General features: G+C 40.3%; 2 protein-coding genes across 3 annotated transcripts in view; one reads left to right on the top strand and one right to left on the bottom strand.

Moving 5' to 3' along the window:
- The window catches only part of c2cd2l (c2cd2 like), a 50,378-nt gene that overhangs the window by 452 nt on the left and 31,066 nt on the right, over window positions 1-18,860 (top strand). The window contains exon 2 of one of the 2 annotated variants that reach the window (XM_057820101.1): window positions 25-456. In XM_057820101.1, the coding sequence (XP_057676084.1) occupies window positions 103-456 (354 nt within the window). In that variant the 5' untranslated portion in view covers window positions 25-102. Of the gene's footprint in view, window positions 1-24; window positions 457-18,860 lie in introns of those variants that run through there. The other variant, XM_057820102.1, reaches the window with a different exon arrangement.
- dpagt1 (dolichyl-phosphate (UDP-N-acetylglucosamine) N-acetylglucosaminephosphotransferase 1 (GlcNAc-1-P transferase)) overlaps window positions 1-18,860 on the bottom strand; it is a 63,466-nt gene that overhangs the window by 14,800 nt on the left and 29,806 nt on the right. The window lies entirely within an intron of this gene.

Below are 18,860 nucleotides of genomic sequence, written 5' to 3'. Positions count from 1 at the left end.
CTATCTCTATGGTGCTTTTTACAGGTTAAAGGGTGCTGACCTGCCCTATTCTCACAGTCCTTAGCATTTCTACATAGACATGAGAGGCTGCAGCAGATCGTGATGGAGCTCCAGGAGTTGGGCTGGCTGGCTTTGGTAGGGCTCTTTCTGGCTTCCCTGCTCATCGTGCTAGCCTGGCTCTTCCAGTTCTCGCTCAGCCTTCTGCGCCAATGGAGAACAAGAAAAGCTGACAGTCAGCATCAGCAGCATTTCTCCCTCAGGCAGCATCTCCGGCACGGCTGGGATGGATTTGTGCGGTTCCTCTTGAACAAGCTGCGTCCGCTTCAGGACGGAGGGGCTAAGTCTGAAGCAGGTCTTAAAGGCTTGTTGACCTCCCTCTTCTCCTTCAAGTCGATCAGCGAGCAGTGCCGCAGAAGCTGGGTCAAAGCTCTGAATGAGCAAGCCTGCAGGAATGGGGTGAGTGAGAATTCATGGATAGAAAGACTTGTAGTTCTTAAAAGATAAATGTTATTATGAGTTCAAATTAGGGTCGTTCCGATCATGTTTTTTTGCTCCCGATCCGATCCCGATCGTTTTAGTTTGAGTATCTGCCGATCCCGATATTTCCCGATCCGATTGCTTTTTTTTTGCTCCCGATTCAATTCCAATCATTCCCGATAATTTTTCCCGATCATATACATTTTGGCAATGCATTAAGAAAAAAAAAAAAAAAAAACTCGTACGAATATATACATTCAACATACAGTACATAAGTACTGTATTTGTTTATTATGACAATAAATCCTCAAGATGGCATTTACATTATTAACATTCTTTCTGTGAGAGGGATCCATGGATAGAAAGACTTGTGACTTTGTATATTGTGACTAAATATTGCCATATAGTGTATTTGTTGAGCTTTCAGTAAATGATACTGTAGCCATGCCCAAATGCATGATGGGAAGTGGAACCATGACTGTGTGTAGTGCTACCAGTTGATATATCTTCTGCGTTGGGAAATAACACAAGGTGTTAAGATAAAGATCAATTGCTACCTTGCTTCCCCACATTGCTTCCCATGATATTTCTAATCGTAGGGAGAGGGATTGTAAGGCTTTAGCCAATTAAAAAAAGGCTCCAAAGGCTGCCAAAATTCACTCTACTCATTTTACGCTGCCTTTTATCTCTCTATATGGGTAAAAGGGCGCCATTACAGATTGAGCGCGACAATGCGTGAGTGGGTCGTGCAAAGCATGCATTAATTGCGTTAAATATTTTAACGTGATACATTTTTAAAAAATTAATTACCGCCATTATCGGAATAAATTTGATAACCCTACCTGAAGGCTAAACTAAAGACTCTGGATGAGTGTAACATATTATGTCTGTAACGTTAAATACAATTAGAAAACGATTTAATTAAAAAATATATAAGTATTTTAAAAAAGGCATGGCCGATATTTTTTTGCCGATCCCGATACTTTGAAAATGACGTGATCGGACCCGATCGATCGGCATCGGGACATCTCTAGTTAAAATTATTTAATAGTAAAACCCCTCTTGATGTTATAGTTTTTATACAATTTGTAAAATTAGTTAAACTAGTAGGTTGCCATTGTTGTTGATGTCGCAGGGCAGTGACGTCGCTGGGTTACGCTTGCGGGCTTCCAGAGTATGACTCTAGCAACATAAACATGTAATTTGTTCAGCTCTTTCAATTTGAGCCCGAGAGGAACATTAATGAGCATGAGAGCTCTGTCGATATTTCATAAAACGAGCAGCAAAAGCAAAATGAACAGGAAAGGCGGTATGAGACGAGATGAGAGTAGGACAAAACTGGTGTTCGGCAATTCCTTGGAAGCATCCCCACCCATGTGCACATTGGCTAAAAGCTCGAGTACTCACTATTTTTGTTTTGATAGAATTTTTTATTAGCTTTTCTTTGCCTTAAAAATACTTTTTGCATGTATTTCCCTCTCATACTTTTAACCATTGTGTTTTTTGTGGTAGATTTAAAGCCGTTGACCACATTAGTCGCATAGCGTATTTAAACCTTCCTTATTTGATATAACTACATTTAAATATTTTCTTAAGGCATTTTTTTTAGTATGGTCTGCCTGTATGCATCTAAACAAAACAAGTTGAGAACGCATGGTAGTACTTTGGGTGTTAAATTCGCCTCATGTAACACGTTTCGCCGATGTAGGACATTTTGGCAGAACACCAGTTTCAAGGTATACCATGGTATGAAAACGTCAAGGTATCAAAACCGCAAAAATTTTCTGTCATACTGTTCCTACGGTACTAGCTTTTTTTAAGTCCAAAAAAAAATGCAGGGTGAAATCCCTCGCTTGCAGCTGCAAGGCTCAACCCTCCTCCACTGGTTGTTGCTCAGTGTCAGTGAGCCAGCTGTGCTACACGATGGCTGGAGGAAGTGAAACTCCTGAACTTTTTCCCCCATTAAAGAAAACTAACACGCTGGTATGGTAATACTTCGGCTACAGAAAAGTTAGAGACTGCTGCGGCTTAGAGAAGGGCCTATTGAAATGTGAAACATGTTTGCGGAGGGTAGCTGCCGAGGAGGCAATACCTCCAATATGATTTCGCATTTATAGAAAATTAAAGGCTAGTAAACACTGTCATGAACGTTTCCCCGCAGATACGAAAGTTAACTCCAGCGTGTTTAGTGTGTCTAGCGGTGGTAAAACGTGTTTTTTTTTCTCTCTGGCAACTGTCTGTTTTGAGAAAGAGAATGTGTGTATAACATAAACTTGATACGAGTCATACACACGTGCTTTTTATGGAAAATAGTTCAATTATTTTTTGTTCTGATGGTAATAATGTTGAGCTGTGGCCGTGGGTTTAGGCTCATCTAGATGACTGCATTTATTTTAATTCTATTTACAATTTTTTGTTTGTTTGTTTTTGTGTTTAATTTAACTTAACATTATACTTATGTTCCAATTTGCTAATATGTTTTGAAAAATTTAAATCCTGTTCAATGGAAAAAAGTATTTTTTTAAAATCCCAGATATCTCAATGTAACACATTTTAGAGCTGTAATTGCAATACAGTGATACTGTGAAACCGTGATATTTTGGCTTAAGTTATTATACCATCAGAATATCATACCGGCACATGCCTGGTCTCTTAGCGTATTTAAACCACCCTTATTTGATATTACTACGTTTAGGTATTTCCTTAAGGCATCTTTAGTATGTTCTGTCTGTATGCATCTAAACCAGACATGTCCAAAGTGCGGCCCGGGGGCCAAATGCGGCCCATGGTCAAATTTCATCCGGCCCCCAGCCTCTGCCATAAGATCAATAACGTCTGGCCCGCACACAGACTTAATAAATTGGTCAGCAGTACTGCTACCAGAAAATGAAGTAGCTTAAATACTAAATGCTGCTCCTCATTTACCCACTAAAAGGCAGCAGTACTCTAAGCAACATTACCCCGTGTGACCCTTGACTTCAAATTTTCTAAAATGGCGACAATCAACAACAACAAAATGAAAGTTGACTGCGTGCGACAGCCAACGCTTCAAGCATAGGTGGAAATTGGACTATTTTTTTCACTAAAATACGCAACATTTGTGTCTGCGTCATTTGCAAAGAGATAGTCGCTGTTTTTAGAGAGTTCAATGTGAGGCGATATTACCAAACAAGACACGCTGACATGTACGATGAAGATTACAGGGAAGATTCGCAGCAAGAAATTGAAGCAACTTGAAGCTAATTTAATTTCACAGCAGCAGTATTTTGCAAGAGCCCGAGAGTCGAAAGAGAACGCCACAAAGGCTAGTGGCAAGCTTGTTGAAATTATTAATTTAAAAAAATTATAAAGTAAATGTGACACACAGAATGGCTTACTGAATTTGCTTAAATATATTGTTCTACGTAAAGGACGTCAGCCAAGGTCGGCCCCCCACATTTTTACCACACCAAATCTGGCCCCCTTTGCAAAAAGTTTGGACACCCCTGATCTAAACAAAACAAGCTGAAAGAGCACGGTAGTACTTTGGGTGTCAAATTCGCCTCTTGTAGGACATTTCGGCGGTGTAACACATTTTGGCAGAACACCGGTAATCGGCACATGTCTATGCGTGACTAATGTGGTCAACAGATTAACAATCTCCTTTAAAGCTACTACAAGAAAACATAATGCTTCAAACTATGAGAGGGAAATACATGCAAAAAGTATTTTGAGGCAATGAAAAGGTAATAAAAGACTCAATAAAAACGCAAATAGGAAGTACTCGCTGCTTTTAATCGATGTGCGCATGTGTTGGAAGTCTTACCGTGTAGGAAGGAATTGCAGAACACCGGTAGTGTTCGTCTAGTGACAGTGACAAACTACATCATCACTCCGAGCGTCCATTGCGTCCATAAAACATGGCGCCCTGTGTAGGTCAAAACATGTACTAAATATGATCCATTTCTAAATCAATGGCAATGTTTTATGTGTTTTTGATAAAATATTTTGGTAAAAGAGAACAATTGTGGCTTATTAAAGCCTACAAGTCTTTAAGGCCGAAGCTCCCTTTCATATTCATGTGAGGAGGCACACGAGGACTGAGTAAGCATGCTGTTTAGAAAAGCAGTGTAACAGTGGCAATCCTAAAGCAGGTGAGGTGTGAATTTTGTTCGACGTGTGCTGGAAGTGGGTGTTGGAGTGTCTAATGGTTAAGAAGAGGATGGGGGGGGGGCACAGCCTTGCGTAACAGCTCTGAAGAGGCAAGACCAGCCTGGATAATTGCAGTATGAACGCCTACACTTTGTAAAAATAGCCTTCTTAACCCTGCCTAGTGTGAAGAGTTGGCTCTTCTCTCTCTTTTGCCATGACTCGTAGCACATTTCATTGGATTGCCCCGTTTGACTTTGGAGTGGAATTTCAGGAAGAACCTAACATGTACTCTAACCGTTATATGAATTTATTTTGAGCAGCTCTTCACTTTTAAACACGCATACCCTATTGAGTTGTAGTTTCTGTAAAACGTGCTGGTCTCTCATGATGGACTTTTTCCAACCGTTTTGATTCATAATTGGATCAATACTTATCATGATTCAATATGAAGAGTGTTTTAAAGGCTCACGATATTGATGATCTCACAATATGGTGTTACAACAATTATCGATACGTTGGTTAGGAAATCATTCTGCGATACAACTAATGAACAGACGTTGAAATGAAATGACGTTCATTCGCTGCCATCCCTCCCACTTCAAATGGATTGGACGTCTATGGCCGTCAGTGGCAACCAATGCCAGGCACTGAGTTCATTTTGAGGCATTTCACGTCCACTTCCTGTTTATTTTGGGTTACCGAAAAGGAAATGGCGCAAGAATGTCCTAATGAGCTAATGTAAACACTACTCTAATGGAAGATTTTGATTGCAACAAAGTAAGGTTGCTCGATTAATCGATTTAGAAATGAAACCGACGTTTCTGGTTAAACGATGTTAAAAATGTTCAAATTGGTACGTTGGATTTTCAAAACCGCACCTTTTTTTATCCGAGCCTTTATGCAGCCTTTTAACGTTCAATACTTCCTCATTTACTCCGTCCCCAAACTTTCATGTACAACACAACAACAAACAGTAATGTAGCGCCACATCTGGTTGAGTGATAATTGCATCAAGCAAGGGTACAGCTCTCCCCATTAATCAGTCTGTGATGCCATCTTTGATATCATGCTGACCTGGTCCATATTCTGAAACATATTTAATGGATTAGCCATTAGGACTACACTGTTTCGAACCCTTGTTTTCACAGATTACATTAGTAAATTAGTCAGATGACTAATGGCAAATAGTGCGTAAATAATGAGATATTCATTTAAACGTCTTGTTTAATTATCAAAATGATAAATTAGAATGTATCTTTAAATCTTTATTAAAAAATCATTTGCAAGATGTGGCGGCGCGCCACAGACTTTAATCTGTAGGGGAAACCCTGAATAACATATTTTGGCAAAATGAAAATGAAAATTTAATCTACAGTATATGCACATTGTTCACTGGCCCATTAATGTGTTTGACCTGGCATCTTTTGTAAAGATGAGGTGTTCATAAACCTAAGGGATCATTCCGTTTGTTACCTTCACTGGGGTGCATATTTGTATTTGTTTAGATAAGGTGATTGCCACCTTGCGTATTGTTATTATTGAGTGACAGCAGAGAGAAATATGAAAACACATCACCCTAAGCTTGGTTGCCTCCCTACTTCACCTGACTGACTTGATTGGCTGGCTGGCCAGCTGGTTGGCAGACGTACTTGCTTGCTGTGAGACTATTTTGATTTACAGACTGACTGACTGACTGACTGACTACCTTTTCACGTGTTTGATTTTGTTTAAAACATGAGAATTTCTTCTTTCATAATCCCTTTAATTCAAAACATGGCTGGTGTCTGTTGTATATATAAAATGCTCTTAATCCCAAGGGTTTGCTCTGTGTGTATTACTGACACTTTAAGTTCTAATAAAGAAAAATTAGGTTTTAAAATAGAAGACATTCCAAATACTTTATTTGTCATTATTTTTATTTTGCCAAGAAATCATAATTGATATCAGAAAATCGGGTTAGAGAGAAAATAATAAGGATTTTCTTGCTAGGCAAACTTGAACAGCTCGAGTACCAAGTATCGCGATATATAGCACCTATTAGAGGTGTGCATCGGCACTGCCCTCACGATTCGATTCGATTACAATTCGGAGGGCCACGATTCGATTCGATTCAGAGGGTCATGATTCGATTTGGTTCGATTCGGCAATGCATCGCAATGCATTAAAGCCTGGGATGCATTAAAATTCTAAAGCAAAGCATATTTTTCGTGAATCGTGAGGCAACACAAGCGGTCAGACATTAAACATCTTTTTATTGGCTCTTGTGTCACTCCTGGTTGAAGTCAAATGAAAATAGTATACTTTCAGATACATATATTTAAAAAAAAAAAAAAAAAAAGATCACAGCATTTAATTTGTGCTTTGAATGAGACCAGGGCTTTCTCTTTTTTTTTTTTTTACACACAGTAGCACTCCCTCTTTCTCCGCTTCACCCATTGTTATGTTATGTCCTCTGCTCTCTCGATTGCAACTGCGCATGTCTGTGACGTTACTCCGGTGAGGAAGCGGATTTGGGTTCCTCGTACCCACTGCATTACTTTGAATGTAAAGTAGCTTCCTCTACAGGTAAACATGAGAATAATAATACAAATGGGGAAACCAAATCTGTTGCATCACCGGAATTGCGCAGGGAAGATTTTTGAACGTAATTATATTTGAGCCTAGTTCGGGCCTAAAAAATCTAGCCCGACCCGACCTTTGCCCGGCCTGCGCATATTAAAGCCCGACCCGGCCCGAGCAATTAACTTACCTTGCAGGCCTGGGCCCAATAAACCCCCAAAACCCCGAAATTTCATTTTTTATTTGTAGGCCCGCGCCGGGAACCCCCCACCGAAAATGTACGTTTTATTCGTAGGCCCGAGCCCGTTTTATTTGTGAGGACTCAGGTGGGGGAGGAAATGCGGGGATGCGATGCGTGGTTGCGTTTTTTGTGACGATGCCATGTGCATAATGATAACAAATTAAAGCCCATCTTTTGTGACAAATTCTCCCAGTTAAACAAGATATTTTTGTGTCTGTTCTATCAGGTGGATAGTTCATGCGTCATTTCCTCGGCAAAATGTAATAGACATTCATTTTAATTTTTTCGAGTTGGCAGAGAAAAACTCAAGTTTTCTTAATGTTTAAATAGTCTACCTATTTTTCTGATCATTATAAATGCATTTACACAACGAAATAACGCTGGAAAGGTTTGTTAAATATATTTCTGTGTGGGATATTTTGCTCTCTACGCACCTCTATGACAATGAGAGGAACAGCAGCATATACAAAAATAAGCTAAAATACTTTTAAACAACATTCTTTATTTTAATGACTCGCATTAGAACACACAAAAGAACAACTTGCCTTAAGGAGCACTGAAACAAAATAAATAATAACATTTAAAGGAACACCATGATGTCCTGCTTAGCACGAAGAGGTGCAGCCCTCAAAACAAATGATAATAACGATGTTTGACAAAAATCATCTTTTAGACCAGTAGTTTTTAAAATGCCTGCTCAGCGTCAAGGTGCCAGTCTTTCTGCTCTCGTACGAGAGCAAAGCGCCACATTTGTTGCATTTGGCAAGGCCGACACGGTTTTCTGTAGCATATTCCACTATCGATTTAAATCCTTTCCACACACCACTCGTGGATTCTTGCCTTTTCAATCCCCCTGTTTTTAGTTTGCTTTTCACCTCTTGCTGCTCTATATCGAAATTCGAAGAGGAAATTTGAGGATGCAGTTGCAGACTCGCGGAGAGGCCAAAGCGCCAGGGGAAGATTAAAAGGAGGGCGGGGCCACGGCGTTCATGTGAGCAAACAATGCACTGACTCTGCTGCGGCTCATGTTTGGGATTACCAAAGCGCCTTCTCTCGGTTTTATCCAATTTATTTATTTTTCTAACAAATATTCCTTAGTTTAACATCCATACATCGTTTTAGTATACAAATATATATCTATTTAAAAAAAAAAAAAAAAGCGAGCGAGCGAGCGAGAAGTCCGGCCCTACCCGTCCTGAACTGACCCGAACGTAAATCATTGACATTTTGGGCCCGACTCGGCCCGAAATTCGGGTCGGGTTGGGTTGGTGTCGGGCTCAAGATCGAGGCTATTAGTCTTATATATTTTAAAATGCGCTGAATCGATTCGGCTTGTTGCCCGCATCGAATCGAATCGTCCATGCCCCGTATCGGGATGCATCGCCACATCGATTATTGTTGACACCAGTAGCACCTATATTGCACCTTTTTAATATATTGTCACACCCCTAATTACGAGTCAATGTTAGTGCTGTAATGTCATCTTTGTAATGGTTGATCATCTAAATAAGGTAAGAAAATCTATGATCTTGAAACTCTGTTGTTTGATTGAAATACAATATCACTCAGCAGCCTGCTCACCGCCGCCAAAGACAAATTTGGAACAAAGGCGGGAAAACAAATAATACATATGTTAGCTGGCGCTTGGCAAGCTACAGCCTAGTTCATGAATGACGAGAGTGGTTAGGTTTTAAGGATTGGCGTTTCGTAGAAACTTTTGCATCTTTCACAAAATTGTAGTACTGTGAGCTGCAGAAGCTCATTGTTCTGCTAGGCTACTCAAAAATCTGAGGTTCAAAAACCATCTTTTCACTTTGCAATAAACACGACTGATCATTTTCCATGGACAATCTACAGTGTGACCATGTGATATCTGCTCTTCAGCTGACACTTTGAGAACCAAGACTGCTGATCAAGGCATCTTTACTCGCTCATCAGTAAAACAACATTTCCTCGTCATTGCATCTGTGTGCACAGCAGTGATATTCTAGATGCGTCTGCAAGCATATGCTAATCACTTGGCTGCAAATGATACTGGACCGTGACGTTGGCTGAGATGACAAAACACAATCATGCCCCAATAACTTGATACACTCATGCATTGCTGTATGGTTGCCTGGAAGGTTTTTGGCTTCAGTCTTGAACTTGAAAAACCTGCTACGGTATATGACCAACCATACAGTACAAGCAAGTCACACCTCATTCTTTGCCTATCGTGTTGAGTGTCGCACATGTTGTCGTGACCACTTGCAAAACAGCAGACACGAAAGATGCTCTTGTGCACTTTCTCCCAGTTGCTTTGCATTTTGAAATTGTCGCACTGTAGCAGCAAAATAACAGCCCTGGAGGCTGTGCCATGAGGATACCTACTACATGTGGGGATTAACATGTCAATCCCTTCTCCTATCACATTAACTTGAGCACTTGTCTCATATTCAGGTCTTAAAAAGTATTAAGTGAATTATTTTTACTTATCGATTCAAATTTCTCAAAGTCAAAACCCAGATTATAGATGGTAAAGCAATAATGCGGATATCTGGGTATCGATATGAGAGATTATCGCAGCATTATGTTATTACTGTAATCCTATTTTCTTTGGCATTTCATTTTTGGTCACTCTTATGAATGGTTTTATTGTTGTCTGCCCCCCAAGTTACTGTACAGTTGGATGGCATCCATATTGAAAGACTTCCCTTTTCCCTTACATACTGTACTTGAAGCACAACAGTACTGTCAATAGGGGTGTGACGATACCGCTTTGGCCCGAATATAAGGCGGTGTTTTTTGCATTGAAATAAGATTGAAAAAGAGGGTGTCGTTTTATATTCGCGGTCTAGAAATTATACCCATTCACGACGCTAGATGACGCCAGATATCATTGAAGCGATGTTCTGTTATGACAGATCTCAGTTACTAGTTTAACCAGTTTGCATTATTTTATTGCAGTGTTTTTCCTTATTCAGATTTGTTTCAAGACTACAGTTACAGTTAGACTTCATTTTGATGGTTAATGCAGTTATTGCAATTTTGTTGTTTTATCACTATAGATTGGTTTATTTACATTTCAAAACCCAGAAGCCATTCATTTATGAATGTGATTGCGCTTTACGCACTCACCGAAAACAGGTTGACAATTTATTCGTCGACAATGGTAAAAAACAAGGCAAAAACAGACGACGGAGGGACAATTCTGGATCCAAAACAAGGCTACATGTTTCCGAGCAGCAAAATCTGTGTTATCTCCGTGTCCAGTCTTTTTGAAGTCCGTGATGAAGCGGGCCGTGCCAAAGGTGTGTCCGAAGGTGTGTCTGGGCGTTGCTTTTGGGTCTTCCCCTCTGTGGCTGGTTTTGGGCGGCTTAGGTTCGTGCACGGATGGGACGCCCGCTATCAACTTTGTTGTCCGGGCTGGCTGTACTTGTTTTAGGACAAAGCGCTTTGTCCTTGGAGTTTGCTGGGAGAGCTGATTGCAAGAGTTGATGCATCAATCTTGTTCGTGACGCACGCATTGGTCTTCTGTGATAAGACGGCATTGTGTATCTCTTCTATTTCTTCTCATTAAACTATTGTGTGCTATTTATTTTATATTAGTAGTGCAGTCCTACCGTAAATATGAAAATGATACTATTTCCTGATTAATTATAATACGTGTGTTAGAGTAATGCAAACAGTTAGACGGTGCCTACGAGAAACTGTACCATTTTTCTCATGTCCCCCTCATTAGCCCGGATAAGGTGATTCACTTTACTGTGTCAAAGGGCATGTAGTGGAGTCTGCTTAAACAATAGTTAGATGAATGTGTTAGACTAATGCAAACAATTATATGGTGTGTGCGATGACGGTTTCTTTTCCCTTCAGTTTACATATTTAAATGTTCAGATATTAAGACTTGAATGAGGCAAAATAACATGCTTTTTCTCTCGAATATGTTGCTATAATCATTTGTTTTAGATGTACTGTAATTATTTTCTGTATAAAAATTAATATGGTGTTCAAAAAGCCTTTTTCAAACTTGAGTCTTGAAAAAGAGGGGGTCGTCTTATAATCAGGGCAGTCTTATATTCGGGCCAATACGGTATATCGAAAAGGTGATATATCGCAATACTTTTAAGCCCAAAAGGTTATCGATATGCTTCCACCAAGAATCCATATATTGTTATAAAAAGGTGTCACTGTTTAAAAAAAAATAAAAAGGAACCAACAGGTTGCTACCAAAACATTCCATCACAATAGTGTCTACAGTGCTGCTCAAAAGTTTGTGAACCCCCTCAACATTTTGGAATTTTCTATTATTTCAACCTGATTTCCTAATCAATCAATTCAGTAGTTTTTTTTTGTTTTTTTAACAGTTGTGTTGTCGAGACTAAATTAAAAAGAGTTTTCATCAACTGATGTAGGTGCAAAATTGAACTGTTTGGTCACAACCAAAACCGCCATGTCTGGCGAAAAGTCAACACTGCATACCACCAAAAGAACCTTCTCCCAACAGTGAAGCATGGAGGTGGGAATGTCAAGATCTGGGCTTGCTTTTCATCCTCAGGACCTGGACAACTCCACATAGTCCAGGGAATCATGAATTCTGAGGAATATTGTCAAATCCTAGAACATAACCTGACGCCATCTGTTTTGAAGTTAAAGCTTGGCAGAAGGTGGATCATGCAACATGATAATGATCCAAAGCATTCCAGCAATACAACCAAGGAATGGCTGAAAAAGAAGAAGATTCGTGTTCTGGACTGGCCCAGTCAAAGTCCTGACCTAAATCCCATTGAAATGCTGTGGCGGGACCTGAAGCGAGCAGTTCATGCCAGACGCCCATCAAACCTCTCTCAACTGACTGCGTTCTGCAAGGAAGAATGGGCAAAAATCCCCCAAAGTAGATGTGAGAGGCTGATTAGTCACTACAGAAACCGTTTGGTTGAGGTAATCTCTGCAAAAGGAGGCGCAATATCCTATTAACTGAAGGGGTTCACATACTTTTGCACACATGATACCTGAGTTTTTCTTAAATCAACCACTTTTGTTAAATAAAGAATGACAATATAACTATTTCTTTTGTTTCAGTCCATTATTTGGAATGTCAGTATTGTGGATTTGGGTATAACTTAACATTTAATAAGGTTATTTTAGTTTTTTTTACAAAAAATCTGACCATCGCTGTGGGGTTCACAAACTTTCGAGCAGCACTGTATGTGAGCTCAGTGGCTGCCATTGATGGTGCTTGACATCCAATTGATTTTGACTGGATTGGACGCCGAGGGCCGTCAATGGCACTGAAACCAGAGCATTCACAGCCAGTCTTTTGTGGGCATTTACAGGTTACTTTTTGTTCGTTTTAGGGCATTTACAGATTACTTCTTGCTGAATTTGAGTCATTTCCTATTTATTCGGGGACATTCTCAAGCCAGTTCTTCTTCATTAACCCAAAATCAACAGGAAGTACCCGTATAAGCCCTAAAAAGAGAAGGAAGTGACCGAAAATCAACAGGAGATACGCGGAATGCCCCAAAATGAACTTGTTGCCTGGCATTGGCTGCCACTGACGGTCAGAGACGTCCTATCCGATTGAAGTAGGAGGGACTGCAGCGAATGAACAAATTGTACTGGTGATAAACTCATTCCAATTCACAGCAAAAGGATGAAAAGAGCTTGCTTTTCTGTTTATTACTTCTATAGTACAATATTATAGAATTATTTCCTGGCCCATGTATCAATAATTGTCGTATCGCCATATCGTGAGCCTTGTATTGTAAATCGCATCTTATTGTGAGGTACCCAGAGGTTCTCACCTCTAGGTGTGAATTTTTATAAATATTTTATTTCTAATTCTACTAGTGTAATTCTATTTTATTACAGAGGTCAGGAAAGGAAAGTCACTTATAAGAAGCTAAGTGATGAATCTTTGACAGTGTGTGCAGCTGGGTTCTTTGCACATTTCTAAATATGTCAAAACCGATTATGTTCATAATGGTTGGGAAGAAACCCTTCATCTCCATCTTCCGGGTCTTTGCAGCTGCTTAATTGTGGCCATGCCAACAGGAAGACGTCCCCATGCTGCATCAACACACCCAAAGGGATACTGTCCGCACTGGGTTTTCTTAAACAAGTTGCTAATTGTTACAGCTTCCTTTGGTGTAGCAGCTATTGTGTGTTTTAAGGTTAATGATACAAGATTAAACACAAGATTCTTTATACCACTTACGCAAGATTTAGAAGAAAAAGCTTTCTCTGTACTATTTCATGACTCACTTAGGAAATGTCTACTGACTTCTTGCCGCAGGAGCCACTGGAAAGGGTTTATGTGGAGTGATTTGGAAGGTTCTGGCTGGATTGGATGGGGGCTGACCTTTTTTCACTGTTTTCATACTATAGCGACCATGTTTGCACGTGAAGCTGACATTGATTGCAAGCCGTTGGTATTGAATGGAATACACAGGTGTTGTTCTATTTGTGATATGCACGTATTAAGTGACAGGAGAAGAGCAAAAGTCTCCATATCTTGCTTTGCTGCCGGTCGATGATTGTGATTATGCACAAGTAGTTTCATTTTAAATGACAGGGCACATTAAGCACTTACAGCTCATTTACTATGATAGCACAGGAAATGGACCTTTTACAAACTGATTTATCACAGCAGCTGTGGAGTATCACTTTTGTAAGCCTAAATTCAAATTGTTGAAAGGGTTTATTTCTCCTTGCATTTCGGCTGAAGTTGGATGAAGGCTATGGTGCGACCCTACACTGGAAAATCGACATGGAAAACACATGGACGCATATATCTATACAGTGGGGCAAATAAGTATTTAGTCAGTAATCTGCAATAGGTAAAACGCTTGGTGTAAAGAAATCAACTGTAGGAACAATTATTAGAAAAAGGGACATACAAGACCACTGATGATATCCCTTGATCTGAGGCTCCATGCAGGATCCCACCCCGTGGCGTCAAAATGATAACAAGAACGGTGAGCAAAAATTCCCAAGACCACACGGGGGGACCTAGTTAATGACCTACAGAGAGCTGGGACCACAGTAACAAAGAATACTATCAGTAACACAATGCGCCGCCAGGGACTCAAATCCTGCACTGCCAGACGTGTCCCCCTGCGGAAGCCAATACACGTCCAGGCCCATCTGCGGTTCGCTAGAGAGCATTTGGATGATCCATAAGAGGACTGGGAGAATGCGTTATGGTCAGATGAAACCAAAATAGAACTTTTTGGAAGAAACACAGGTTCTTGGTTTGGAGGAGAAAGAATACTGAATTGCTTCTGAAGAACACCATACCCACTGTGAAGCAGGGGGGTGGAAACATCATCCTTTGGGGCTGTTTTTCTGCAAAGGGACCAGGACAACTGATTTGTGTAAAGGAAAGAATGAGTAGGGCCATGTATCGAGAGATTTTGAGTGAAAATCTCCTTCCGTCAGCAAGGGCATTGAAGATGGGACGTGGCTGGGTCTTTCAGCATGACAATGATCCCAAACACACAGCCAGGGCAACAAAGGAGTGGCTTTGTAAGAAGCATTTCAAGGTCCTGGAGTGGCCTAGCCAGTCTCCAGATCTCAACTCCATAGAAAATCTGGAGGGCGTTGAAAGTTCGTGTTGCCCAACGACAGCCCCAAAACATCACTGCTCGAGAGGAGATCTGCATTGAGGAATAGGCCAAAATACCAGAAACAGTGTGTGAAAAGCTTGTGAAGAGTTACAGAAAACGTTTGGCCTCCGTTATTGCCAACAAAGTGTATATTACAAAGTATTGAGATGAACTTTTGGTATTGACCAAATACTTATTTTCCACCATGATTTGCAAATAAATTCTTTAAAAATCAAACAATTTGATTTTCTGTTTTTTTTCCAAATACTGTCTCTCATGGTTTAGGTTTACCCATGTTGACAATTACAGGCCTCTCTAATATTTTCAAGTGGGAGAACTTGCACAATTAGTGGTTGACTAAATACTTATTTGCCCCACTGTATATATCTATATATAATTGGAACTTTGTTTGTGTGTGTCTGTCTGTCTTTGTTCTCTTTGGAACTTTGAAACGGCTGGGCCGATTTTGACGAAATTTTGCACAGTTGAACTTAATGTGTCTGGGAGTGTTCTTAGATGGGTTTGATCTCCTTAGGCCTCCATTTAGTGTGGAACATTCATTCGAAACTCCAAAAATTAGCATTGAAAACTAACCTGATTGTGGAGTTGTTAGCGCCATATTTCGGGCAAAAGATGCGTCTCTTACGATTGCAATGTCGCAGTTGGCTTTTAAACTTTACGTTTTCATGTACAAATTTAAATGTGCTGTGATGATATGTTGTGGTTTTGAGTATTCCACAGCAAGAGGCTGGTTGTGCTTTATGAGTCTGGCAGTGTTCTTAGTTTGATCTCTGTAGGCCCCCATTTAGTGCAGAAAATGAATTTGAAACTCCAGAATTAGCATAGAAAATGACAATTTCCAGTTTTTCACTCGAGCAACGCCTGGCCATACTGTTTGATAAATCAATCCATTATACATAAAAAAAAAAAAAAAAAATCATAGGGAATCCCACATTTCGAGGTTTTTTATGTGTCGAGTCAACAAACCTTTGTCCCAGCAACCCAGTACAAGTAGCATGCTCGACAATGCCAGGCCATACTGCTCGTACATGAAATGCTACTATGATTTATTGATTCATGTATATATTTTTACATCAGTATTGCAGATGCTCCTAATGAATATTTAAATAGTTATTTGCTGTCACTCCAGTGACCTGAACCTCTCATTAAGAATAGGGATGTCCCGATCGTATATTTTTTCACCGAGTCACCTGATTTTGAGAATCTGCCGACAGTGACACCGAGTCCCAGATCCAATAACGAAACAAAAGTGTTGTTCCCCCCCAAAAAAACACAAAAAAAACCCATGTCATTTTAAACATGTTGCTGTCCCACTGAATTATTCTTACACGGGAATAATTTAGAAAAATGCTTGTCTTTATTAGATGCTTCATTGAAGGACCACTCAAATCCACTCCCGCTGCTGATAAATCCTCAGGCTACGTCTACACTAGGACAAATAATTTTCTCCAGGGTATTTTGCTGACTATTTTTATACCTGTCCGCACTACGTTTAAGGAGCGTTTAAGGCCCCCCCGCGTCTGCAAGGTACACCTGCATTTGCGCAAACTACACATGCGTAAAAAGGAGCAGTCTCATATTTTACGTCATCGCCCGCACGGTTTACCTCTGAACCGGAAATTACTTACTCGCCGTCAGGAAATTTCGAAATTACTACACCTTCTGGACCAAGGGTCGGAAATTCCGTTTGGTGATCACTATTTTTTTATTTTTTTATTTTTTTTGTGATCGCAATTGAACGCATCACGCGGGAGCGAGAGTGAAGGGAGTGCACGCTCGGCTCTTACGAGCAGTCGCTGAGTTGTGATTGAAATAAATTTTTAGAAAACAACAACAAAAGCCTGACATCGTTACTTACAAATCGATGCTCAATTGCGCTCTCACCACTTGGATAATAACAAATACAAACTCATGGTGTGGCGCTGTGTATATTTCCAGGGAGCCGCAGTCAGGAGTGCTTGTGCATAACAGTGGCGATCCTGGAAGTGGCGACAGTTTTGACAGTCAGAAATGTCATGAAAAAACTGATCACGCTCCTCTTTGACTAGGGGGTACCACGCAGTTCACTTTTCGGGGTTTAATTTTCCTCTACTTATTTTTACATACTCATGTTATATCGGCATTGAGTTGGGAGGGGCCAGCCCCGCAGCTGGCTGATTGGAGACTACGCGGGAGACAAACTCTGCAAGAAAACGCTCATCTCCATCCTAGTGTAGACATAGCCTCACAGCACAGTAGCGGTAGTGTTTAACTAGCTCAACGAGCTCATAAATTTGGCACCTTTCAAGTTAGCGCTCTTACGCTTTTCTAGCAAGATCAAAGCGTTCAAAGCTGTCACTCATCGTTAACTTTAACAAGCAGCTGCTTGGTGAGCAAGAAAAGCAGCTGGGGGGAGAGCTATAGGCTGTGAGAGCATGATGCTGAGAAACATTCTTTTTTTTTTAAATTAAAACCCAAACCCAGGCCTATTACCAGATTCTAATCTTCTGAAAAATGGTGCGATTGGCCTAATTTCCGATCACGTAATTGGTTCAGGACATCTCTAATTAAGAAACTAAAAAAAAATAGTCAGGAAAGGCAACTGAGGGACAACAGAAGCCACAGGCAGAGTGTATTCTGGGAAAACCTTGTAGTTTTCACAAGTGTCCAGTCCTGAAGCGAAAATGTCTGACAAACCTGAAGTGACACTGTTGTAGTCCTCAGGATATCCCTCAAATAACCTCCACATACACACTTGCACAAAGATAGGTCACAAGGACAAACCAGTGGATTTGCCGCAAGCACTGGCCTGGTGATGACAAAATGGGGTATGTTGTCTGCGTTCAGAGGGTGAACAATACCACGTTGCATAAAGCGCTTCAGTTCAGTCCACTTCCCTACGGTTTGGAACCGTACATCCTCATCTGGCTTGTTTTTGAATTGCATTTTACAATCATTTACAATCATACATACAATGGAAGTATTTTTAGTATATTACGCCATTGAAAATGTTCAGTAAAGAGAATTCAAGTTTTCTTACAAAACAACACAAATTAAACATATTCTCAGGTTTTGGTGAGGGATCAAGAAAATAAATATGAAAAGACCATTCTGCTTTAAATGAGCAAATAGACAAATATATGGTCCTTCTACTGACCTATCTTTCACATAAGCATTGACTAATACTGGCTCCACCCCTCCCCCTTCGTGTCTTAATTTGCTAATATCTCATGGGCTCACTCTGTCTTGTCTTAACATGCATGATTAGCAGTGACATTTAGGGAAATTTGCTCACAATGTCATAATGATTCTAATTATCTTCATTGCTCTTTGACTGAGTGGCACATGAACTTTGATGTGAGTGCGCACATAATCAGAACCCGTTTCTAGATGCCACGCAACCAAATATACATCACTTTGTATTTGTCCTGCGCTTTGGATGCGATGAATGGCAGGCTGACTGAGCAGTTTCAGAGGCTTCACCCAAGCAAAGTAAACATTGCTGTTTGTAGTGTGTAGTCATGTGGCCGCAATGTTGGTCCAAACCTACGTCAGCTTTCAGTATTGCACTTTGGTTTCTCGCACAGAACACACACACACACACACACACCACAAACGACATTATATCATCCTCAAACTGCAGCCCCACCTCCACCGTTCAGTTTAGAAGAGATTTGTCTTGCATCCAGAGAGATGTGCTCTTATAATTAGGGTATTTTAATGTTTTTTTTCCATATATAAATATATATATATAATGTACAGTAAATTTCGGACTATAAGCCCCTACTTTGTTCTTTCATCTTGAATCCTGCGGCTTATAGTCCAGTGCGTCTTATTCGTCAATTCATTTGGGTAACTAGGTA

Source organism: Corythoichthys intestinalis, chromosome 18 (genome assembly GCF_030265065.1).
Source record: "Corythoichthys intestinalis isolate RoL2023-P3 chromosome 18, ASM3026506v1, whole genome shotgun sequence".
In the NCBI taxonomy this organism is placed as follows: domain Eukaryota; kingdom Metazoa; phylum Chordata; class Actinopteri; order Syngnathiformes; family Syngnathidae; genus Corythoichthys; species Corythoichthys intestinalis.
This window is presented reverse-complemented; position numbering and strand designations above follow the sequence as displayed.